We start from the raw sequence: 26,610 nt of genomic DNA, 5'->3' as shown, positions 1-26,610 counted from the left end.
GCAAAATGCGCTCACACCAAGGAAGGAGGCACCCACAGTCGAGTCCATTTCTGCAATGCTTTCCTTACCCTGGTAAGACTGAACAACATGCATGTATGGATACATTAAAACATAAATTGTGGTATTTCAGTGATTGCACACGTGAATGAGAAGTTTTTGTGCCATCACACCCTAAAAAGAAGAATGGCAAAATACAGGATCATAGCTCAGATTCTGCATGATTCTTTACCTAGATGGACCCTGAGCAGCAAATTAAAAACAGCAGCAAATCAAGAAAGAGACTATAGGAGAAAATGAGAAAGGTTTGTATTTCAGGTCCTCTAGTGCCAAGTTTCTCTGTCCTATCCTAATGAGAGGATCTGTATTTTACTTGCATTGGCCCCACAAATGACATCACCAAACTTGAGTGGGCACCCATTATGGTGAGGGTTTCCTGGAGAAGGCAAGTACCCTGCTCCCATCCATCCGAAAGCTAGTGCAGTGGACTACGTGCCCAGGGGACTAATCAACAGTCTTCCTGCCATCAGGAGCAAGGATTAGAACATGTGCCACCTCCCACACACTCTTGGGCCCCCCTTGCACATCCATCTAGAAAGACCCTGTCCCTTTACCCATCACCACTTAATGGGCGGCTTCTTGGGAACCACCAGGCAGCGCCAGGCAGCCACCACACAGCCAAGCACTACAAAGACGGTGCTGTCCAGATCTCATGAGTAAGGAATTGAGCTCATTTGCAGCTGAAATAGTGGGTTTCATGAACTTTCTACAAAACAGAGGGTTGAACCAGCAGCACAGGGTCCCTTGGGTGCTGCTGCTCCTGCTCCTGGCACCTGTACTGAGAAGTGGCTTCTCGCCTTACAAACAGAATGGCCGGAAATTTGGTGTTGACTTTATTTTCCCCACTGGCCTGCTGGCTTGTTTGGTGTTCCTGAATCCAGGCCTTTTTCCAAGACGCTCATCCTTGATGCCATGTCAGAGTGCTCCTGATGAGGAAGGGATACAAATGAGCCTCGCAAAGAAGACATGGAAGAACCCCACCAGTGGGTGTATGGTTAATGAAATGGTGATCAAACCACGTGACCCCCCATTGTGGAGCTTCACTTGGACAAATGGCTGGAGATGTCTCTCCAGCCATTTTGTCTGCTGGCCACTGAAAAGCAATTAAAATTGCATCTAATTAAAAATGACTGAATCAGCGGATCACTTACATAGCTCAATCCTCATTCACCCTGGCATCAGGTTTTATCTGAAACCCACAACACACATCTGTCTAGCCATTCTATCACTCCTTGGGTCACAGAAGATCCCACAAGCACATCCTGAGGGCTGGCCTGCCAGATGCACCTCGTGAGCTGGAATATCTTTGCTAGTCAAAGGAGACTGTCCCCAGGAAGCTCCCAGCAGAGGCTCCTGCTTGTGTCCTGGGTTCCAAGAGCTCTTTTTACCTCCTCTGCCCCACAGATGGAAAAGAATTTAAACGCAGTATGGACAGTGTGGGGAGTCGGATTCTCAGCTAGTCCCTGAGAGTCCACCCTTTGGCATGCACACCTGGTACAGCCTCTTCCCCGGTGATGAGAGGACCTATGCCTTTCATGCTTCCATTGTGCGCCTGGAAAGGAGGCTTGTAGATGTCATTAAGGTTACTTACTATTCAACAGCAATGAGTCAGTCAACAGCAAGGTGGTGTCAGGTGGATCTGATCTAACCAGCCAGAACATCAGAGTCAGGGCAGGCAAGGTCTCCTGCTCTCCCCAAAGCAGCAAACATGACGGACTGCCTGCAGCTGGAGTTGTAAGGCAGCTAGCTAAGCACAGCCTCTCAGAGCTGACGATGGTCTTCACATGACAGAGAGAAAACGGAGACCCCAGTCCTGCAGCCACCAGGGTCTGCTACCAACAGCTAGTGACCTGGGAAGAGGTCTCATGCGCTCAGACCAGAGGTCAGCCTGGGTGGACACCTAGGCAGGGGAGAGCCACCTAACCGACAGCTCTGAAATGCAAAGGCACCAGGCAACAAGCAGGGCGTGTTTCCAGGTGTGCTACCCAGCAGCACCAAGCACAGTGGCAGTGTACTTCTGCTTCTACAGTTATTCAGAGTGTGCACACCCTGCGATCCTGCGCCGTGTACAATCCCAGTTACCACTAAAACTGGCAGCTCCAGGTGCTCAATGCAGGAGGTGACAAGGACACACTCTCCACTGGGCTGGAGAGCCCCCAGGATAACCCCCTGGGCAACAACTGAAGTGCAAAGCCACCAAGTAGCCACATAGTATGGCACAGGACAGCCTGGGAACACCTGCCTCTGCTGTACGTGCAGATAGCAAGAAACATCTTTCCACCCATTTCATTGGGAATTTTCAGCTATTTTCTGTCCAAAACTTTGTCTTCCTCACCCCTCTATCTCTCTTCCTGAGACTCTAATCACAAAGAAGGTAACCTGAAAAAATGCACGGGAAATGGAATTGAAAGATAGTTATTTTTATGCATGAAATAATTTTTAAGATTTATTTATTTTTATTGGAAACGCAAATTTTCACAAAAAGCAGATACAGAGAGAAAGATCTTTCTTCTGCTGGTTCACTCCCCAAACAGCCATAAAGGCTGGAGCTGCACCGATCTAAAGCCAGGAGCTTCTTCCGGATCTCCCATGTGGGTGCAGAGTCCCAAGGCTTTGGGCCATCCTCTACTATTTTCCCAGATCACAAGCAGAGAGCTGGATGGGAAGTGGAACAGCCAGGACATGAACAGGTGCCCATATGGGATTCTGGCAGGTGCAAAATGAGGATTTAGCCACTGGGCCATTGTGCAAGACCCAGTGCAGGGAAGAAATTTAAATGCACAATCTTCGTGTAATACACATTTTTTGTGACTTTTAGATGACCCTGGGGGGGGGCCGCTCATCACTGTAACATGGGACTCTCTCTCTTGCTCACTTTTTGGTTTTTTGGGGGGTTTTTCTTTGTCTCTTGTCTTCAGTTTGGAAACTTTACTGATTCTTTCTTTGGTGGCTTTCAATCTGCTGCAAATCCCACTTGGTAAAATTTCCATTTCAAATAGTTTTTTTTTTCTAGAATTCCTATGTGGTTCTTTTTATAGTACCCATTTCAATCCTTATTATGGTAATGTTTTCACTTAAACCTTTGAATTTAAAGTAAAAAATATTTATAATAACTTTATTTTTTAAATAAAAAAAGTCCCTGCTTGCTAATCCCAAAATTTGTCATGAATCTTTTCCTGTTAACAGATGTATCCTTATATAGGAGCTATGGTTCCTGGATTCTTTAACTGTCTGGTCATTGTGACCAAACACTGTGAACTTTAAACTACTGAGTACTAGACTGTATTCTTGTAGCCTTGCTGAGAGCAGGGGATTTAAGGAGGCCTGGGTGCTGTGCTGTGCAAGGTGGAGCCACCAGGAGACACCAACATCCCACCTGTCCTGGCTGCTCCTCTTCCCATCCAGGTCCCTGCAGGTGGCCAGGAAGGGCAGCAGAGGATGGCACGGGTACCTGGGCTCCTGCTGCCCACACGGGAGACCTGCAGGACAATCACACTCCTACCTTTAGCCTGGTAATTGCAGCCATCTGGGAAGTGAACCAGCAGATGGAAGACCTCTCTATGGTCTCTCCCTTTCCCTGTAACTCTGACTTTCAAATAAATCAATAAACCTTAAAATCAAAGAATGCAATTTGTCTTGCCAGCCAGTCAAACTCCTTAAGCAATGTCTTGGCTGATTCAAGAACTATTTACAAAGCTCTCATGGATGGTGCTGTGCCCAGGGGACCTAGTCCTGCGTGCCCATGACATGGTAGGGCCTTGGGCTGCCCACAGCCTGACAGGACTCTGAAAATCATGCCCCAGGGTTGCCAGGGACCATGCTCTTCTTGCTGCCTGTCCTTCATCTCTGGCCTCCTAGAGTGCCCCCTGCACCCCAGGAACTGATTCTCAACCAATGACTCCAGAGGGCTTGAAGCAACATTGTGGCTCAGGAACTAAGCCCTGCACATTTTAGTTACAACCCACCTCCTGTGTCTGTTGTACTGAGAGGTTCCCATCCCGGGCCACCATCAGGAATGTTCTCCATGCCTGCAGTATTTCCTCCGTGCCCGTGGGTTGCCCAGGAGGTCTGTATATGCCCCACTCTCCAGTGCAGAGCATGCCGGGCGGCCCCTCCTCCATGTGATTCCTGAGTTCTCTGGGTCCCAGCTCTCAGCTGCACTTAGAGCAGGGGCTGCCCCACAGCAGGTGCTGAGCGGAGACCTTGGTGAGCCATGACAGCAGCACCCAGCAGCCTTCCTGGCCCAGGACCTGCTGGCAGCCCTGAACACATGTTTGCAGACATGCCAGACACAGCATACTCCATCACAGAAGGACTAAGTCCCAGGGCATGTGAACCATGGCAATGCAGATATGGGTGGAGAAGTTGGACTGGAGGGAGGGCTGAGCGGGAGAGCCACAGGACAAAGCAGGCCTGAAGTAGAGGGGAGGATTGGGGCACTGGGTCCTACAGCCGCCTCCCACACTAGGACCTGCCACAGCTGATTTGTATCTGCAGCTGCCAGGAACCTGGCTGTGTCCCCACCACTCCACTAGCAGCACAAACCTCACGGCAGGCACACACCGGCTGGAATCCTGTGGCACTGTGCAATCTGCACCAGCTTGCCGGGCCTCCCAGAATCTTCCTTTGGCAAACAGGGCGAGTGTGTCTCCCACAGCTGTGGTGAGGATCAACAGGGTGATTCAGGGCCAATAACAACAGCCTCCTTTGTCATGTCTCCCTGTCTCTTGCCTCATACTCAGTGACCAGGGCCACACTTGTCCCTGACTTACAGCGCTTCCACACACCGGTGTTCCCTGCATGGCAGAGTCACACTTGCTTTTGTCGTTTCTTCTTTGTGTATCTGGAAAGCACTGTCCAGCACTTTAGATCATGATTTCACATCAGCATCAAGATCATCTGATTTTCAATTTCAAACAGATTTGTGACCCCATTCCTGAGCCCCAGGGCTGCATTCCTAGAAGGTTCCTTGGGAATTCCAAGGCCTGCACCACCCCCTGGCAAGTGGCAAAGGAGCCCCTGTGTTTCTGGGGAGCTCTGGACACCCTCAAGGTCTGATGTCATCTGTGCCTTCCCCACTTCTTTCCCACACGTAAAGCAGGTGTTGCCAACACACACACTCAGGAGTCATTTGAAGCTGGCTGCAGGGGAGGGTGGACTCAAGAGTCGAAACCGCATGTTCATCTCTCTGTCTCGCCTCTCTGCAAATCAGCCTTTCAAATAAAAATAAATAAATATTCTTTTTTTAAAAAATGGCATGTCCAGCTCATGCTAATCTGATGGCCCCCTCAGAATTGCTTAGGTATAGGGGTTCTCCAAGCAGGAGTAGAGAAAGCCTCTGCCCTTCACCCATCTCAGGTCTCTACCACCTGACGCTGGTGCGGGGAAGACAGGAAGAGACTCATCCTGAGTCAAGCAGAGCTTCCCTTCCAGGCGCTGGCCTCAGCTCACCTGTGCCCAGGCACGGCTCTGGCTGGGACTGGAGATGGTATTCACACACACCAGGCCTGGTTCTGCTGCCAGGGTGGTGTGCAAGCTAAGCCATCACCTGTGACTCAGCATCCCATATCAGAATGCTCAGTAGAGTCCTGGCTGCTTCTGCTCCCGTTGCCTGCTAATGCACCTGGGAAAGCAGCAGAGGACGGCTCAGGAGTCCCAGTCCCTGCACCCACAGAGGAGTCCTGGATGGAGCTCTGGCTGCTGAAGGCACTCAGGGAGCGAAGCAATGAGTGGAAGACCAATCTTCCTCAACCCATGCCTTTGTCACTCTGCCTTTCAAATATGTAGATCTTCACAAATTGTAGAATTCCTAAACAGACGACTCACTTTGATGAGGTGCCACCTCCATGCCAGAATAGCCTTACTATGGACCACCTCTTTCAGCATCCTTGGTGCCCTCATAAAGTGGCTACCATCATGTTCCTACTGAACACAGGAGAGAAGACAAGGAATGCCCAAGGCCATTCAGCGAGCAGAGTCCCAGACCCGCACCCCTAACCATATCACCACCTCCCATTTACTGTTTGCCCTCTCTTAGTTTATCCACAATGTGGACAAGGTCTCCCCACCACAGCCCAATTCTTTAACAAAAATTAGCCAAAGCAACATTGGGTAGCTTTCAGAATCTTGACTGCAATTGCCCTGGATTAGGCCCCAGCTCCTCTATAACACCTCAGCAGATATGCCCTCTAGAGCAGCAAAACGGCTTTCAGATCTCTGCACCTCCTAGCTCAGCACTTGGTACCCATGGCCAGTGTCCAGCAGCAGGTGCAGGGTGTGACTGGAATAATATGACGAGTGGACAGCTTTGAGATCCTGGGGTTCAGCCCAGTGTGATGGCTCAATTGGCTAACCTCACCCTTGCAAGCACTGGGATTCCATATGGGTTCAGGGTCATGTCCTGGCAGCTGCACTTCCCTTCCAGCTCCCTGTTTGTGGTCTAGGAAAGCAGTGGAGGATGGCTCAAATGCTTAGGACTCTGTACCTGCATGGGTGACCTGGAAAAAGCTCCTGGATCCTGACTTCAAAACAGCTCAGCTCTAGCTGTTGCAGCCATTTGGGGAGTGTACCAGCAGATGGAAAATCTTTGTCTCTCTATCTGTGTAAAATGTCTTTCTAGTAAAAAATATATATATATATTAAAAAAAAAGACCCTGGGTGCCCATTTGATTTTCCTTCTGCCTATTACACCCCACTTTCTACACTCAGATCCGGTCCAGCCTGAGACAGCAGACAAGACCCCAGGATATGGCCAAGGCACCTGCTCCTGCAATAGATGAACTGGCTGAGACAGCCTTAATGACTGTGCAGGGATGTGCCTGCCCCACGGCACATCAGTGCATGCCTGGAGATCAAGATGTCAGGAAGAAATGCATGGCTCCAGAAACTTTGATCTGGCTGAAACTCTTGGTGCAGAAATGGGTAACATTGTCCCCTACCTCCTGACATCAGCAAGAACACAGACAACTGTTGACTTTCCTTGCATTGTCTCTAAGCAACCCCTTCATGCCTTCAATGAAGCAACTGGACCCCAAGCCTTTAAAAATGGGGCTAAGCATATTATATTACCTGCAACTATTCATAAAGCCCAAAGCAGGGATCCTCAGCCATACTGGACAGCCATGCTGGACATTTGACTCTCCTGGCAGATGTCTATTTCCAGCAATGGAGTAACTGGACAAGAGACACAGGACAGGGGTGTCCGGAAACTGGGCAACAAATCTTATAGAACTAGGAGAGGGGACAGTCCCGTACCTGTGCCCAGCTGGAGCCATTTCCAGGTCCAGCGCAGGGAGCCGACACTCAGAAGTGTCTGGGGTTCACTGAGCAGAGGCAGCAGAGGCAGTCAGAATGTGGGAAAGAGGCAGAGACCACAGGAGAGAGAGCTGTCACAACAGCAGGGGACCAAGTCAAGCCATTGGTGTGATGCTCATCTGCACCTGCCCACAACCCGGAAAGGACCTCCCAAAAAGCAGTAGGTCTCCAAACCACAGAGCCTCACATGGTACAGCAAGCAGTTCAAGTTTCCACCAGTCCGAGTGCAAGCATCTCATTACGTGTGGGACATTAAGAGCCCCAGAGGAGCCATGTCTGAGCAGTGAGGCTGTGTTAGCGCTAGGTCAGTCCCCAGACTGCAGACATGTTAGGCTGGACTCTTCCTCGTTGAGGGGTGGGATTTTTAGTGTGTTTTGAAGGATGGCCCCAGCATGTCCGACCCCTACCCACAAGGTGCTCTGCCCAATCGTTAACAACGGAGACTCTGCAGACACTGCCAGCTATCCTTGGGATGGGAGCCTTATTCACACCTGGCTGAAAACCACAGCCCTACAGCAATGTCTGCCTTGAGCCTGCCCCTACAGACCTGAAAAGGAAACCCCAAAGGGGCTCCATCTGCTTTCGAGTAACTAACCTGCATGCCAGGACTAAGTTTAACACCCATTAAAGGATTACAACAAAATCAAACACCCACAGCATGAAGGTCACCATCTCCCAAAACTCAAATTAAAGCTTATCTGGCATGCAGAAAAGCAGGAGCAGTGTGGCCCTCCAGGGAGGAGCCCGATCAGGGCAAGCACTTGTGTGAGCTGACGTGCAGCCAGAGCCTTGGTCCACTCTGGGAGGCTGAACCACAATGCCCTGACAGGCCCCGCAGTCGGCTGTCCTTGGATCAGGTGTCCTTGACTCTTACACTCAGCCAGAAGCAATCAACCCCACTGGCCTAATCAACAACTCCTACCTCCAACAGAGAAGGATGACTAGGAATGAATGATGCAAATAGTGCAGAAGCTTTGAAAAACACTTAGAGGCATGACTAAAGAGTGATTTCCAAACACAAAACCACTCCCTGACTCATTTCAATCTGGAAGACAGATGGCTAGGTCTTGACTTGCAAGCTCTAACTCATCATCAGGAGTTTCTCAACAATCCACCAGATTCCAGCTCACGTCCAATGCAAGCCCATCACTGAGAGCTACACCACCGAGATCTGCCTCAGACTGAACCATCTGCAGTGCGGACAGCAGGCACAGGCCAGATGTGGGTCTAAGTCACTGCTCAGTTATGGCTGGGCTGATGTCTGAAACTCACTGGACATGCAAGCAGGAGCAGGGATGCACTAACACTGTGTCTCTAAGAATTTCAGGCATCTGGAGTCAGGAAGGGTGGAGGCTTTGCCTGTACAAGACATCTGGATTCAGTTCCAGGATCCTAACTTCCTGGTACACATTTGGAAGACGAACCAGTGATGAAAAAATCTCTGCCTCTTTCAAATAAAATAAATTCTAAAATATTATCTATTGAAAGTCAGGATGCACACGAGAAAGTGGTCTGCAGCTGTATATCTAGAACAGTGCAATTCATAACAAAGATGTGGAAACAACCCAGGCTCCCATCAAAAGAAGAATGGGTGGGCCGACTGTGGCACATCTACTCCATGGAATACTACACAGTCATTGAAAAGAATGCAATTCTACCACTTGTAACAAAACGGTCCCAACTAGAGACCATTTGTTCCGAGAAATAAGCCAGTCCCAAAAGGACAAATACCATATGTTCTCTCTGATATAACACAATATTCATGCAAGACACAGAACAGACAGATATATAAGTAAATAAAAAATACACATATCCTCACAGATGAACTATACAATGGACACTGGGAAGTGAAGATATGGTGCAATATGCATCTCTACTGCCAAATAAGAGGCATACCCACCATATATCTTGACAGTATAATACTAGATTTTTCTTTGCTCATACTTGCAATGCCGTGACACACTCAAACAGCAAAATGCGAAACTTAGAGGACTATACTACTACACCAACGTGAGGGGAAATGGTGGGAGGGAAAAATGGGAAGGCAGGAAAGAATCCCTATTTCTATGAAACTGTATCATGGAAAATAACAATTTTTAAAAGTCAGGATTCGTGCTAAAAGTTCAGAAGGGCAGGAGGTATAGATCCCACTGGGTGGTTTTCACACTTGGCCTGCCCTTGAGCAGAGGAATCAACCAAACAGTTCTGCCTGGACCACACCCCAAGTCACAGACGTGGCAGGGGGACAGAGAGGGACAGCTTGCATCAGACTGACCACCTGCCAGGAGATGAGGGTGGGCGTCTAGGGCTTCTTTGAAGATCCTGGTTCAATTGCGGCTGTGGTGCTCATGCAGAATTGGACCAGCAAAAAGTATAGCTGTGATTGTCTGTGTATCTGAAGCTTTGTGCAACCTGTTACAAAGACCCACTTTTTTCACACTGTTACTTCCAGGGTGGCCATGGCACACACACAACCGCAAATGGGAACAAAAGAGCTGCTGTTTGCTATGGGGTTTTGAGCAAGCTATGAATACATTCATAAAAATACATAATAATATAACTCCAGAAGGTTTATTTTTCCTTTCTCTGGAGGACAAGGAAATAATCCCAGTGAAAATTGTGCAATGATAGAATCCTGTCCTTACCCAACTAATGATTTGTGAATAATAAGACTCTCTGATTTCCTTCCACTCTATTCTAATTGCACATCTTTTGCCCAGGCTGATTGGGCAATGCAGTCATGAACAACTATGACTGAATGTAATGAAGATGGTGATTTCTGTGGCCTTTCTGGCTTTGCTGTGAGCCTGGAGGTTCACACCCCCAAGGCTGGGAGTGAAGCAAGCCTGTTTGGAACCTTGAAAAACCTGTTCTGTCCGTTTCATGCTGGACAAAAGATCTGGAGCACCATCCAGCACTCCCAGGCACAGTATCCACAGAGGTGGATTCCTCACTGCCTCACCCCAGCAGCCATCTGTCGGCTGCATTTGCCCTAAGCGCTGGGTAAGTGAGCTAACGGCGAGTCAATTACAGTGTCATCCATAATTAATTCCATGTACAATAAGGAGCTGATCAGATTTCCTATGTGTTTACTTTCTGAAAAGATAACTGCTTGTGGCAGATCCTTCCTGGCAGAATGCAAATATGTTGCAGAGTAACATGTTTATCTCACTTTGACATTTTAAATCCCCCATGTTTCTTTTTCTCTTCTCTCTCTCTCAACTTGATCTCTGCTTGAAAAGTAGAACTCAGCCTCAGAAACCAAAAGCCTTGTCTTACTGACCTAACCTGAATCATTCCATTCTCACTCGATCAACGTGCATCATGTGTATTCCACATAACGCCTGGAGAAAGAAAGGGGAATTTCCTTTCGGGACACATGGTGACAAATGTACAGAGCCCAGAAATGTCCTGGGATTTCCAGTGTGGCTGCCAGGGACCTAGCTGGGTCACCCTATAAGTGCAGACAAGTCCTGGGAAAAGCACACCTCCGACAGGCTCAAGCCTTGCCATCAATCAGTAGCTGAGATCAACGAAAATGTTCAAGTCCTTTCCAAATCCCCCAGGAAAGACCACACGCAGATGTGACTCGGGTCCTGGATAGGATAAGACGCGGGAGCTGCTTGCGGGCCAGCAACAGCCCTGCGTCACTCCACACCCGGCATGTGCCCACAGCCCCCACACCCGGGGTGAGCCGTACCTCGTATCTGCTGGCCGGCTGCTCGGGGGTCGTCAGGCCGGCACACACGTGCATAAGGCAAACCTTGGCTCTTCTCTGAGAGGGAAGCCAGTTACTCCTCACCAAATCCATGACCATCACATGGTCTTTCAGCCCCGTACTGAAGGCTTTTATCTGGAGAGCCCGGTGCACAGCTGCTTCCGTGTGCCGGGCAGTGCACGCCCGCGGCAGCGCTTCTGCACGGATTCCAGAATGCTGCATGACCCTGGGAGTCCCGTGACTACAGCGCGCCAGCTTGGCCCACACGATTCCTTTTGTCGAGCCCAGGTATTGCACGCAGCAGGAAGGACCTGGGAGGGGCCCGGGGGCAGGCCTGCCCTGCACAACCAGGATTCCGAAATCCTAGTGGTGGTCACCAAGGCTGGGGAGGTGGACGCCTCACAGGCAGCCTTCCTACGGCAGTCCGTTGGCCCCAGGATCGCACTGGAGCTCCGCGGTCACTTGAAGTCAGCTCCGATTTCAGAGCAAACTTTCTTTCCCTCTACATGTAAGGCAGGCGGGTTGGTTCCATCTGGTCACCAGGAAAAGTGGCCCGTACACTTTGCCGTCTCCAGTCCCTCCAGTCCAAATCCATTGTTTACGGAGCTCTGCACAAAGGGACCAGAAGGGATCATTGGTGCTCTTTCCAGCCCCTACTTTTCCTTGCCAGCATTGACAAAGGGACAAGTACAGTCTGCACAGCAGCACAAAGCGCATCCTCAGCCAGGCAAGATAAGAGGCACATTCAGGGGAGAAAGAGGAGCCGGCACAGGAGCCACGGCCACAGAGGACACAGTGTGCGGCCCCAGGGAGGATGCACGCAAACTCCGCCCAGGGCTCTGGTCCCAGGTCAGCTGCAGAAATCCCCCCACCAGCCGGAGCCTCACTTTCCCCAGCAGGTGAGCTTGCCACTTGGGGTCAGTGAGAGAGGCTGACCCCCATAGCCTAGCACAGGTGAGAGCACTGTGTGTGAAGCAGCCGTGCTCACTGCATGTGTGCTCACTGCATGTGTGCTCACTGCATGTGTGTTCACTACATGTGTGCTCACTGCATGTGTGCTCACTGCATGTGTGTTTACTGCATGTGCTCACTGCATGTGCTCACTGCATGTGCTCACTGCGTGTGCTCACTGCATGTGCTCACTGCATGTGTGCTCACTGCATGTGCTCACTGCATGTGCTCATTGCATGTGTGCTCACTGCGTGTGCTCACTGCATGTGCTCACTGCATGTGTGCTCACTGCGTGTGCTCACTGCATGTGCTCACTGCATGTGCTCATTGCGTGTGCTCACTGCGTGTGCTCACTGCATGTGCTCACTGTGTGCTCACTGCATGTGCTCACTGCATGTGCTCACTGTGTGCTCACTGCATGTGCTCACTGCATGCATGCTCACTGCATGTGCTCACTGCATGTGCTCACTGCATGTGTGCTCACTGTGTGTGTGCTCACTGCCTGTGTGCTCACAGCATGCGTGTTAACCCTTCAAGCACAAAGCCTTCATGCCAGGCACTGAAAGCACAGCAGGAGAAAAAAGTACAGGTACCAACCAGCACAGACTGGACTAGTTCTGCTCTCCCGGGAAGAGGGGTCACCTGTGTCCACAGGAGCCACATATTTAACTTAACACACAGTGCCTGGGACCCGGAACACTTCCCCAACCTCTACCACAACTGTGCCCTTCTGGTCCCCATGGGAGCCATCTTAGCTCTCAACACCACCTGCCTCTGACCTCCTTGCTGGACCAGGGAACACGGCTGGCCCAGAGAGAGCCAATCAGAACCTGTTTTGCTGTGTTCTGAACATCCGTGTGCCCTCTGAAGCCACATGCTGAGTCCTATCCCCTCTAGGCTCTGAGGCCTCTAGGTGCTGATCAGGGCTAAATTGGGTCCTGAAGGTTGAACACCCATGATAAGATTGGAGGTCTCATGAGAAAAGGAACTGAGACCCTGCCGCCCAGGATACATATTGTAACACAGTCGGTCAAGCCCCTACCACATTACAGGGCCTGGATCCAGTCCCATCTTTCCTTCCAATTCACCCTGCTGCCAACATGCTGGGAGGGCCAGATGATGGCCCAAGTTATTCAGGTTCCTGACATCCGTGTGGGAGATGGAGTCCCTAGTCCCTGTTGCAGGTGCTTGAGGAACAGAGGCAAGAATGAGTGTTTGCAATCTCTCCTCCTGCCCTCCCTCCCTCTCTACATTGTAAATAAATAAAATAGACAAAAAACTTTTTTTGAAAATCAACAGGCAAGCCTCTGCCCTGTCCTCAGGAATGCAAAGGCTACCTGGAGGCTCTGTGCAAGCTGGGAAGGGAAGCTCAGCAGGCCCTAACCCTCCCTGCCCTCTGAGCTCCAGTCTCCTGCCCCAGGGCTACACATCTCTGTGGCCTCAGGAGCCCAAGCTGAGATCACATCAGGGACTCTGGGTGTTGCCTGCTATCAGTTAATGGGGCCATCCCAGCCTAGGCCAGGGACCCCAGACCCTAGAACTACACAGGCCTGCAGTCACTTTGGACATGGCTGGTGCAGGCAGCAGCTCTCACACACAGGCAACACCCAGCAGTGGGAGCACCTAGAGGTGTTCTGGTGATCTGGCTCCTGCCAGCCCCAGGCTTGCCAAGGGTCCCCAGGAGCCTCCAGCATCTTTTACACCACCTTCACTGATTAGCATAAGCTGTTTGATTGGGTTTTTATTACTTGAAGCCAGCAAGCAGGGAGATTGTTTTTCAAAAGTCACTCAATTATTAAACAAACAGATGGGAAGCGCTCCTGTGCCAGGTCCTAGACCCAACACCTGAGATCCAATGATGGCAGGAAAAGTGCATCCACCAGGGGCTCCCGCTCAACAGGGCAAGTGACTGAACCCAGGAAGAGCCTCCCACCTGGAGAGTACACACTGATGTGACAAACACGCCCAGGAACCTGCACACAGGCAGGCGCACGGCAGTGGGTCTAGAAGGAATTCAGGCTTGTTGCTGAACCCCAGGGCCAGCGGTATCGGGACAACATCCACAACGGACATCTGTCGTCACACTCTCCCTCACACTGTCATCCTCTCACAGCTGGGGATGAGGAAGCGGGCACTGAGGCTGCATTTCTCTAACTTGACTCCTTTGACGATTTCCCCTCACAGTAAATGACAGTGGGTTACAAACAAGTGACCCCTGCCCTGTCGCTGCCCTACAAGAGATCCTCTCCAACTCCTTAAAGTGGTCCCCGGGGTAACCTTCCTTAGCAACTGCTGTGGCACCAGACCAACCCAAACAGGGCCAGAATCTGTTTGGGGTCAAAATACAGAGACTTTATCCCTCCCAACTCCCCTGCCCTTCACACAATAGGCAGACTATGTAGGACACACACTCAGTGTTTAAATAATGAATTATTCAAAAAGACAAGGAGCTGCAGGTACCTGGTGCCAGAAACTCCCGCCTGTGCATTCTTAATCTGCCCTCCGATGGGATTAGCGCGCACCACGATGAAAGATGTCCCAATTACGCAGCTCCGGAGCTGATGCTCTGCAGGGCCCACGCAGATCTCAAAAGCATCAGGCAACAATAAAAACAGATGGCTACGGATTTCTGAATTCTTAACTTGGTTTTCCTTTCGGGGGAGGTGGCAGTTTCACCCATGGGCAGTTTGCTGGTCAAGCATCTATCCAGATGCGATGCTGGCCACAGAGACATCCAGGATTCCTCCTCCTGCGAAGGTATAAAGTGCACCGGCCATTCCACGGCACTGGGTGTACATCTCCACTCCTGGGAGTTCCTGCCCACCAGGACACCAGCACAACACAAAAGGACTCAGGATCCTGCACCTGGAGCCAGGTTAGGAAGATGATACAGATTTGCTGCATGAATTTCTTCCCCTTGTCAAATTTCTCAGCTCTTGAGTCATGATACCAACATGATGAGTCATGGTACCAATTTGATGGGAAAAAGCTATTTGTTTGCATTGCAGGTTTGACAGGTGCTCAGTAAGTATTTGTTTGGTGGGTGGATGAAAACAAAAGGTACCCAGGATTTTCTAGGCATTGTGCTTTTCTCTTCTGCAAATAGGATGTTTTTTTTCCTACTTCCTCATACAGTGTTGCATCTTCTCCCACCTTTCCGTAGTAATGGGGAAACAGAGAAAACCCAAACAGAAGCTGGAGCAACACGGCCATGTTTACCCACAAGGCTCCTTTTCTCCTCTTGTGTGCGAGCAATCAATAATCATTTATTTAACACCCACTAGGCATGCAGCCTGCGCCAACTATTCAGCTTACATATTCAAAACCACATCCAGTGTTGCAAGAAAGCAAAGCAGCCCACATTTGGGAAGACATCACAGAGGAGTGAGCTCTTTGAAGGCACCAAGTGCCATTTTCCTACAGTCCTTCCCACTGCCAACTTCCCTGACTCACCCAGCCCTGTCTCCTCCCATGCTCCCTCCCACTGGGTCCTGCTGCTCTGGCAGGCAGACCCTCACCTGCAGCAGCAGCAACAGGAGCACCTGCCAGGAAGAGGAAGCCTGAATTCCAAGCCACTCTAGGACGCTTCCTGGCACCCCCATCTGTATATGAACACACACACATATCTGCATGAGTCTTTACCATGTTCAAGGAAAATGTGTATGATGAAAAAGCTATGCATACATTTCAAGCATGTTTGCACTGAGATACTCCTATTAATGTTTTAAAACATGTACTAAGTATCTACTTTGATGCACTGTAACATCCATTTGAAATCTATCAGAGCAATATGTGGGGCTATCAAATTTATGGTGACCTCTGGATGGGAGAATGGTGACATCACTGTGGCTTTGCAGATGGTTTATGGAGTCACTGCTCCCTAATAAATCTGGAATTTGCACATGGACAACTCAGGTTAAGCAGGGATGAAGTGATGTTGAAGCCCACAGCAGCTGACCATCTATGTCAATTTTGGACAAAGAAATTTACCCAGTCTGTGCTCTGACACAAACATGCAACCCTGACACCAAAGATGTCAACCGGCTCAGAGTATGAGCTCTGACTCCAGCACTGAAACGGGGTGGGCATTTGGTTCAATGGGCACCCAGACCAGCAGCTGGCAAAGGCAGTTTTTAAGGGAACTCTTCAACAGCAAGATCAAGATGCTGGACAGAAGATAAAACATAGCCTTGCTAGTGTGATCCTGAAGACAAAGCATGATCAAAGAGGCGGAAGTGATCCACTCGGAACATGTCACAAGCCAACGTCATGCTGCTGGGTGGCCAGACCTTGCTCAGCCTCCTGAAGCTCAGATAAACTCACGAGAGCAGGTGTTTAGAATGTGGGTTTGGGAGGTCCTACTCTAACACAGCCTTTCCTCTGCCAAGGACCATGTGCACTTTTCTAACATCATTTACAGGTCACACAGAATTATCAAAGTAAAAACGAGCCTGCTGTAGATGTATTGAGTTTCAAGTCTTGTCTGCAGTTGACTTGGAAGGCCTTACGCAGCCTGCAGATCAGACTTCCCTCAGCCCTGCAGGAGCTGCAGAGTTGGGTATTCTTAGCATCACCTGGACACGCAGGGGTTGGTGTGACCTGGACTCACAGCACATAAGCCCCCTCACGGAGCCTGAGATGCTGATGGTGCATCTCTTCAGATGTTACCCAATCTCTCCCACTCTGTCTCTTGCTCACTCTGAAAAGGCTTCACTGTCTGTTCAGGGACACCTTGGCTAGTGTGGGAGCAAGGTCCGGCAGGGGACCGATCTGAGGCAAACCTCCTTCTGCTCATCAGAGGGGCCTATGGATGCAGTGAATGTCATGGGCGTGCTGGCCCTGGAAGGTTCCTTGCTTTCGCCTCCACCCCCTCATCCCACCTCATTTTTGGAAAGGCCTCCCAAGCCAACTCCCTCTGCAAAGGTTTGCTCAGCCTCTGCTCTCAGTGAATCCAACTGAGCTGAACAATGACTCACCCATTGCCTTCCCACCAATTCACACCAAGGCCCGTGTTACCCTTAACCTCGAAATTCCAAAACCTACAATGGCAGATTCAGGGTATTTGTCCAGGCAGCAGGCCATCAGCTAACATCAATGACATCAATGTGCTAATAAACACATCCACACATTCCAGGAAAGAGTCGTTCCTGCGGGCTACGGCACCACCAAGGTCCACGGTCACCTCTGGCCACGGAATGTCCAGTAAGCTCCACTCAAAGCCGTGGTGTGGCCCAGTAGTCCCAGGAAGCCCTCGGTCACACCTGTCTTCTGCCCACTGCCTTTACCTGGTGAGCACTCAGGCAGGACGGGGGAGGGAGAGTGGTGCAGGCACACTTCACACTCCTCTATAGTTCGACACGGTGTTCCAAGGGACGCTCACTAAGCATCGCCCTAAACACACAGACTATCTTCTCCTGCATTCAATACAGAAGCAACAGAGGGGCGAGGCTGGCCTCACTGCTGGCACACACCAGTCAGCGGGCTCCTGAACAAGGGGCTCCTCCCCGACCACTTCCCTCAAGACGGAAGCACAGGGTCCCTTTAGTCATTGCCAGAGACCCAACCTGCCACAAGGTAAAGCACACAAAGTGCTTGCTGAATGAATGGCTGCTCCCTTCAGCCTCCCTGAGCTGGGCAGTGGTTTACCATTTAACAGGATCAGGTGTAATTCAGAAAAATGCAGGACTCCTCATCTACAGGGCATCTGAATTCATCTCAAACCTCACCAGGAAATCGACAGAGGATGCCTGCTGGGCCTCCCCAGGTGGGCTCCTTCTGGGTCTCCAGGTAGGTCCCCGTCCAAGCACCCTTGACAACTTACTTTGCAGAGGCCTCTGCTGCCAGGTGGAGAAGCGGGCAGCAAGGCTTGCTGGACAAGTCCACCAGGATCTGTGTCCCAAGAACACGCTCCTGGCACTCCCTGTGCCAAGCACCAGTCCCTGTCTCCACCTAGTGTGTCTACAAGTTCCAAGCCTCGCACTTCTTCATTAAAAAATATATTTATTTTTATTTGAAAGACAGAGTTACAGAGTGCAAAGGAGAGAGAGAGACACTTCCCACCTGCTGGTTCACTCCCCCAAAAGGCCACAACGGCTGGAGCTGGGCTGGACCAGAGCCAGGAGCTTCCTCTGGGTTTTCCATGTGGGTGTAGGAGGCCCAAGGACTTGGGCCATCTTTTGTTGCTCTCCCAAGCACATTATTAGGAACTGAACATAAGTGGAGCATCGGGACTCGAATCAATGCTTACACGGGTCCTGAAGCAATAGGCAGAGGCTTAGATTGCTATGCCACAACACCGGCCTCACATTTTTTATGTGAGGCTGCGCTGCTCAGCCAGCCTCTTCTCCAACCTAGCTAGGGTTGCAGAGATGATGAGGATGTGAAATTTCATTTCTGTGCTTCCGCCTGCCAGGCTGATGCATTGTCAGCTTGCGTTTCTCCAACAGCTGCTCCCTCGGCCTGAGCCTGCTGTGGCCCGAGGTGGCCCTGCATCCCTGCAGAGAAGACCCGGTCTAACAGCATACTGGGAGCTGCTGCTGGAAACACAGGAGCCAAGGAGCACGCAGCCAGGCCAGGCAGGTGCCCGTGTCCCAGGAGAGCCGCGGGCAGCCTCTGCAAGGGCCAGGGAGTCTCAGCTGCGACAGCTTTAGCACCCATCTTCACTGGAAAGGCAAGTGTTTCGTCTGAGGCAGAAGATGCCAGGGAAGAAACTTCAGGGCAGGTGTATCTCAGTAAACTGATGGCAGGTGGAGACTGCCTGCCTTTCGTTCATTACCTTTGGGTTGTTTTGAAGCTCCTCCCTCCCTCCTCCTCTTGAGGTCTCCCATCACGGGCAGATGGTTGTCTTCGAGCCTTCCCAGCCTTTGTGAGTTTCCTGGATTTTGCTTTATGGTCACCAAGAAGCTTACACAAAACACCTGTTAGTGGCCAGCATGATGGCACAGTGGGCTAAGCTAGCAACTCGTGGGTGATGGTTAGAGTCCTGTCTGTTCAGCTTATGATCAAGTGCACCGTCAGTGAGCCTGAGACAGGAGCAGATGACCGAAGTGTCCGGCCCCTCGCACCCAGTGGGAGAGCTGCACGGAGTTCCAGGGTCTTCACTGTGGCCTAGCTCTGGCTGTTGAGGCCATCTGAGGAGGGAGCCAGCATGTGGAACATTGCTCTCCCACTTCCTCTGTCCTTCTTTCAAATGAATGAGGACATTTCAACACACACACACTCTTCAGCTCTGCCTATCCTTGCTCCTACAGATATGTGTGAACCCAATCACAGGAGACAAACAAGAGGGAGGGACCTGGCGTCTAACTGAATGAAAGGGATGAACTGCGCCCAGCCTCTCGACCAGTTGCTCTGTAACTCACCCCTCTACTAGCAGACAGGTGTTTCCCAGCTTCCAAGCCGTGTGTGCCCACAGGACGGCCCCTCCCTGGGATACTGGCTTTTGTCACGTCACACACCAACAGGAGCTCATGTTTCCCCAACCCAAATTTCCTGGCTTCGTGCATCATAACATCGCTCTTCCAAGGACGACATAACATTAACATGTGTTCTATCAGAAGGATACCTTGTAAGAAGGTTACCATTTGCATAAAGCACGGCTGCCTGACAGCCTTGCAAACCACTGGAGAGAAGACAGGACTTAAGCATGAAGTATAAGGCTGCGGCATCAGTACAGAATGTATGTCAAGAATAGGTCAGTCTCAGGCATGCTTGAAATATACAAAAGGACCTGGTACTTTCCTGATTAAAAAAGAGGGGGGCTTTTGTTTTCTACAGCTAAAAATGCCTGTGGAAATAATTCTTTTCATAGATAAAGCTCCAAGCTTTAGCTCTTGCAAGGCTGTCTTAAGCCGAGTCTAGCTACTACCTTCTCTCTGTGGAAGTGACTCTTCACTCACACGATCACAGATGACTGGATAGGGAAATAGATGATTGACTTAAATGTAGCCAATCAAATGATCTCAAGGCCGCTTGGGGAGGAGGCCTAGAGAAGCGCATTTATTTCTAAAGGCCCAACAGGATGGAGCTGCAGACTGTGCAGCGCCAACTGAGACCGGGCAAGACAGATCAGGAGGATGACCACTGAAAAGCAGCTGGGCAGCATCAGGGAAATGAAAGCCAGAGAGATGCCAGGGAATGCCAGTCAGGCTCACCAAGACTTTCTGCGATCAGAATCCAAGAAATACATTTTTATTCGACCTGTAAATTATTAAAAACATTTAATGATTCATTTTACTTATTTTTAAAAAAAGATTTACTTATCTTTATTGCAAAGTCAGATACACAGAGAGGAGAGACAGAGAAGAAGGTCTTCCATCCAATGATTCCCTCCCCAAATGGCCGCAATGGCTGGAGCAGAACTGAGCCCATCTGAAGCCAGGAGCCTGGAACCTCCTCCGGGTCTCCCACATGGGTGCAGGGTCCCAAGGCTTTGGGCCATGCTCATTTGCTTTCCCAGTCTCAAGCAGGGAGCTGGATGGGAAGCAGGGCTGCCAGGACATGAACAGGTGCCCATATGAGATCCAGGCACGTTCAAGGAGAGGACTTTAGCAGCTAGGCCACTATGCCAGACCCCATTTTACTTATTTGAAAGGCAGAATTATAGAGAAAAGGCAGAGGGAGATAGAGATCTTCCATCTGCTGGTTCCCTTCCCCCATGGCTGCTGGTGCTGAGCCAGACCTAAGCTAGGAGCCAGAAGGTTCTTCCAGGTCTCCCATGGAAAACAGGAGCCCTGGCACTTGGGCCCTCTTCCCCTGCTTCCTCAAGTGCATTAACAGGGAGCTGGATTGGAAGGGGAGCAGCTAAATTCAAACTGGCCCCATACTGGATGCCAGCCTCACAGATGGCAGCTCTGCCCGCTACTCCACAGTGTGAGTAGCTGCTTGGGCCGGCATACACAGGACTCCAAGCATCACGTGACCCACATCAACCCATCTCGATGCCAGAGGCCGCCCCCAAGCATCTGCTTCCATCTGCTGCCTCCTTCCTTTCCCTCTCTTTGGCCAGCTGGTCACGCATGGCCACTGCAGAAGGCTTCAGGGACACACTGCCAGTCACCTTCTGAAAAGCAGCCCATGCCCCAGGATGGGCATTTCCAAGGCTTAGCGCTCATAGGCCTTGGTTACAGCTAGCAGAATTACCAAGTTAAAAAAATAACTTTAAAGGACCATATGGCCCAAATGCTCAAGATAATCCTCATCTCAAATATTCTGTTTAATCCTCAACCAAGTTCCTCTTACTTGTGTATCAGGAAATCTTCCCTATTTCAACACTAGGGATCAGACAGTGAGCATACACCCAGCACCTAAAGAACTCAGAGTCTGCTGGAGGTTTAAACAAGCACACAGCCTAGCCAGGACTCTTGGGGTGTGCATGACAGAAAGCCTGCTGCACCTCTGGGTTGAAAAGTCCAAGGACAGTCTGCATACACAATCACTGGCCAGAACTGTCACCGCAAGGCTTTGCTTACCACACATTTTGAAGACTGAAATGTAACACCATACAGGTGACTGCATATGCACGGTGTTGTTCTGAGTTTTCTACTTTGTACTGTCTCTTAGCCTGAGTGTGACAGTCTATGACGATGTCGTACACTGTGTTGTGACAAAACAGGGAATGAGACACAGCTTTACAGGGGCAGAAATAACATAAAAAATGTACCCGAACTACAAGAAAAGAAGCCCAAGGACAGATGAGACAGTCGGACTTTCATGTTGGCCGGATTCACTGGAAAATCATTACCATGTGGGCTCCTCTGATGGACGGTCCCTCAGCCTACCCCACTGAGGCCTGGCTTGCTTCTCAGTGGAGGGAAGGCGTGCTGCTTCCAGGAGGATTCAACCTAAGCAGCTCAGGGAAATGGAGGGGGACACTGGGACACCGTCCCTATCTAAAATGCCCCTAGGACGAGGGAAGGACTACAGCAGGAAGATGCCAGGGGTATGTAATCTGTGATCTGTAATCTGACACGCAGTGGGCTGAAGGGAAAGCGAGAGTACAAGTTAAAGGAACTGTCGAGTGACAAGGGGAAAACCTTGCAGGTGTCTCCCAAGCCAGAAGATATTTGATCTCACGGCGCCCCAGGACAGCCACGGAGTTAGGGGCAGCCCTCCCAAAAGGAAGTCACATATTCGAATTTCCATTTGCCCCGCGGGTGATGGGTAGCAGGAACATACTGATCATGCCTACGTATCTGAACAAGACAACTTCCGCAGATTTGAAATTGAGTGTAGATTCTCGCAGGGCAGCTGAGTGCCCTCGAGAGTGAGCGCACAAATGACAGGCCAGCATGTTCTGGAATCTAGAGGCGGGGTGACATGGAGCAGCAGGTTACAGTTGGGAACAAGCAGGGAGGCAGAGGACGACCCAGGACACCAGGCCCTCACCACCCCTAGACGCAGAATTCTCCACACCAGGGCTTGGGAGCTGTGAAGGAAGGAATCCAGAATCATGCAACAGCCATTTTCTAAATGCCAAAGGTGCTAACTACCCGGAAAAAAGAAAAGAACTGACACGCCCCAGTAACAAGGTGCAAGCCGCACATTCTATAAAACCACACATACTCAGAGTGCACACTCAGAACTTTCCATGGAGGAAAAACGCTGAGACATCAGCAACGATCTGCTGATGGGGAGCCCAAGGGGAGAGAGACCCTGTGACAGCCTCACTCGGCAGCAAGGGTGCCTTATTCTTCATCAGAAACAATGTCAGGGAAACTGTGACACACGACTGTTGTTATTGCTGACAGAGGGAGAACTGGGCAATTAGAGCAACACTGGGAGAAGCACTGCAGCATGAAGTGGGTGGTCCGCCCTGGGCACTCCAGGCTGCTAGGCACTGTGCAGAGGTCCACCCTGGGCACTCCAGGCTGCTAGGCACTGTGCAGAGGTCTGCCCTGGGCACTCTAGGCTGCTGGGTTTCATGCAGAGGTCTGGCCTGGGCACTCCAGGCTGTTGGTCTCTGTGCAGGTATCCGCCCTGGACACTCCATGGCACTGAGAACTATGCAGAGGTCTGCCCATGGGCATTTCAGGGCACTGGGCATTGTGCAGGGGTTTAATCTGGGCACTCCAGTACACTGGACACCGTGCAGAGGTCCGCCCTGGCACTCCAGGGTCCTGGGCTCCATGCAGAGTCTGAATGTGGAGAGGAGCTCACTTCGGCCACATCTCCAGCCCATAGGCCCATGCTTTTCCTACTCCCGTCTATTCAAAGGTCAAATGAGGCCAAGAAAAGGACATGAGGTGCCCAGAATTGCTACCCTGCACCAAGGCCCAGCCAGGAGGTGGGCTTGGACCTGGCTGACTCCAGGGTCCACATGCCACACCTCAGAGAAGCAAGCTGCACCAGCAATGCCCATCCACTCCAAGTAATGCCATAAAACCAACTCACTTGGTTGTCAGAAGTATCCTGTGGAGGTGTGAAAACCAAACAACAAAGAAGTCAGGCATCCAGACAGCAAGTCACAGGGCAGGCTGGGCCAGGGCCCCCGAGGCATCCCTGCTCCCCTGAGATTGCAGCCTCAACTCTGCCGCCAGGAGGACCACAGTGCCAGTCCTGCCCCTCCTAGCAGGGGACCAGGGTTTTCTCCAAGAACCCCAATAGCACATTCAGTAGCTATTCACCAAGTGCTCTCAAGAGGTTATCACCCCAAATCCAGAGACAAAGCCAACACCCAGGGTTCAAGGTCCGCAACTCCATCGGGACGTGCATGTGTGTGGCCATAATGCAGTGCAATCATGGCTACGCTGATATTAACTCTAAGGTTTAGTGGTCAGAGGTCGGCGGCTGAGTAAGAAGTGACAGTGCTGGTCTCCCCAGAGACAACAATTAGAAAAAGCCCTTCTCAAAACAAGCCACCTTCAAAAGAGCTAAGGAAGCCAGTAAAATTGTGATGGAACAACAGAGAAACACTATAAATCAGCACAAAGAAGAGGCATGCCACAGAGGCCACCAGTGCTGGCGGCTGCCACTCCTACTTCACCTTCTCCTACCATCTTGGCAGAAAGGAAGACAAGGCAAGCAATGTGACAGTGCTGAACAGCTGTATGGATGGGCAGCCTTGCCCATGAGAGAATTCCCACTTCCCCACTGGCTTAAATCCAGCCCAGAAAGACATTTCCATCCTGCAGCAGGGGTGACAGGCCCAGCAGGTCCAGCCAAGGACAGAGGGCAGCAGCTCAAGTCCAGGCCAGCATGGGGCTCTCCACCAGTGCAGCAGGTGGTAGGGCCAGAGCACCTAGAATAGAAAGCCCAGCAGAACTCTGGAAATGAGTCCATTCCACCAGAACTGGAGAACAAGCCTTCCTCACAGCCTCCCTGCCCTGATCAGTTTAACAACGTTCTGTCTCAGGGACCAGTGGGCAGCTTAGTGGCTGCAGGGGTGGGGATGAGGCAGCTGACACAGCAGAGCGGAGCCCCTAAACCCGTGACTCTGGGACATAAGGCTGAGGGCGTCATGGCTGTGGCAGCACTCCCATGCTGACCACAGAGATTCGGGGCTCCCTGCACACTCTGCTCTCGAAGCAGAGTTGGGAGACACTCCATCAAGTGGGTTGGGCATGGATGGGTGAACTGTGCAGGCACTATGAGCCCACTCAGCCTGGGAATCTGCTGGGAACCACCCTGGGTACAGAGAAGGGCTGGGACTGAACACACTAGTCTTTTCCCACATTTCCTACTCACACAGCCTATACCAAGAGTTCACGCCCCCACACACACACATCTGGAGTGCCACTCAGGACTCCTGTTCCACTCAAACACGGTGGCCAGAGTTTCCCAGCCTCACCCACCACACATCCCTGAAACTCCTGTAAGCCTTGAATATGCCAATGAGCCACAGAGGCACATTTCCAGGACAAAACCCTTCAATGAAAAATAAAATCCCATCCTCCAGCAGAGATAATAACAAGAGATTTCTCAGATAAATTCAACATCAAAACATAAACAAGCAAGCACCTATGACTTCCCCAAAGGGATACAGTGACACATTAACATTGAACTATGAATAAGAGGGAACCGATGAAACGCTCAAAAAGGAACTCAAACACACAGAGGTCAATAAAGTAAGGAAATCCACACGTGACATAGATGAGAAATTCTGCAAAGAAATATTGAAGGAAATCCAAACAGACATATCAGAAATGAACTGCTTACCAAGTCAAATGCTTAACAAAGACTGAAAGTGAAAGGATGGAGAAGATACTCCAAGCAAATGGAAATCTAAAGTGAGCAGCTAAACTTCCCTCCGGAAAAAGAAAACAGACTCAAGGCAGAAGACTTGATGAGCCAGGAGAATGATGATCTGATACATACAATGGGCATTTTGATGTATCTCAATAAAAGGAAAATAAAACTAATGAAAGCAGTGTTTGGGAGCTGCAGGATACAATCACGTGACCAGCTGTGATACCTACACGTTCTAATGCATAAAGGAGAGAAATGACTTAGAAAATGTACCCAATGAAATAACAGCAGAATGACTTGGAGAAAAACACAGACATGCAGACACAGCAGGGGCTTGGGACCCCGTGTAGGCACATGGAACAACTCTGTCTCTCCCTCTTCATAACCTTGCCTTACAAATAGATAAATAAACCATTGAAAACAACAGAAAGGTATCACATAAACGATCTGACACTGCGTTTCAAGGACCTAGAAAAACAGGAACAAACCAGATACTAAAAGAAATAATAAATATTTGAAAATAGACAAAACAGAAAACTTACTAAACCATATAAAGGATCAGTGGAATGAATAATTCCTTTTTTGAAAATATAGTAAACCTGATAAGCTGTTAGCCCTAGTCAGAAACAAAAGAGAAAAAGACCAAAATTAATAAAATCAGAAATGAAAAAGAAAATGTTACAATTGATACCACTGAAATATCATTAGGCATTATTACAAATACTCTACGCCAAAAAAAGTTGGGGGAAGGGGCAGATTTCTGAACATACACAATTTACTAAAACAGAAGTTTAAAGACATTTTTTTAAAAATCTAATTAGACCAATAAAGACTAATAGATAGAACAATAAAGGATAAATTCAGCAATAAAGAGTAATAAAAAAAAACTCCCAACGGAGAAAAACCCACAAATAGATGGCTTTGCTGTTGAATTCTACCAAACTTTTAAAGAACTACTGCCAATTCTTCCTAAACTATTCAAAACAGTTGAAGCAGGGGGAATGTTTCCAAACTCATTCTGTGAGGCCAGCATCATCTTAATTCCAAAATCAGACAATGATACAACAAAAAAAGAGAACTAAAGCCTAATACATCCTGTGATCACAGACACAAAAATGTTCAACAGAATGCTAGCAAATTGAATCCAGCAACACATCAAAAAGATCTTCTACCTGGACCAAGTGGGAGTTAACTCTAAGTTGGCTCAACACGTGCAAATTAATAAATACTAATATATCAAATCATATTATTATCTCATAAATGTAGGGAAAGAATTTCATAAAACACAACATCTTTTCATGATTAACAAAAATGAAAACTGGCATAGAAGGAACATACCTTAACTTTGCTAGTCTTGTGCTGAAGGAGGAGACAGATGGAAGCAT

General features: G+C 49.9%; 1 protein-coding gene across 2 annotated transcripts in view; it reads right to left on the bottom strand.

Annotated features, from left to right (window-relative positions):
* The window catches only part of CUNH10orf90 (chromosome unknown C10orf90 homolog), a 179,883-nt gene extending 168,572 nt beyond the window's left edge, over positions 1-11,311 (bottom strand). For both annotated transcript variants that reach the window (XM_040991737.1, XM_040991738.1), the window contains exon 1: positions 11,072-11,311. In XM_040991737.1, the coding sequence (XP_040847671.1) occupies positions 11,072-11,311 (240 nt within the window). The remainder of the gene's footprint in view (positions 1-11,071) is intronic.
* Between the last annotated feature and the right edge of the window lie 15,299 nt (positions 11,312-26,610).

Source organism: Ochotona curzoniae, unplaced genomic scaffold (assembly GCF_017591425.1).
Source record: "Ochotona curzoniae isolate NIBS_2020 unplaced genomic scaffold, NIBS_Ocur_1.0 contig_66, whole genome shotgun sequence".
Lineage (NCBI taxonomy): Eukaryota > Metazoa > Chordata > Mammalia > Lagomorpha > Ochotonidae > Ochotona > Ochotona curzoniae.
Note: the sequence above shows the minus strand (reverse complement) of the source record. Positions and strands in the feature narration are given on the sequence as shown.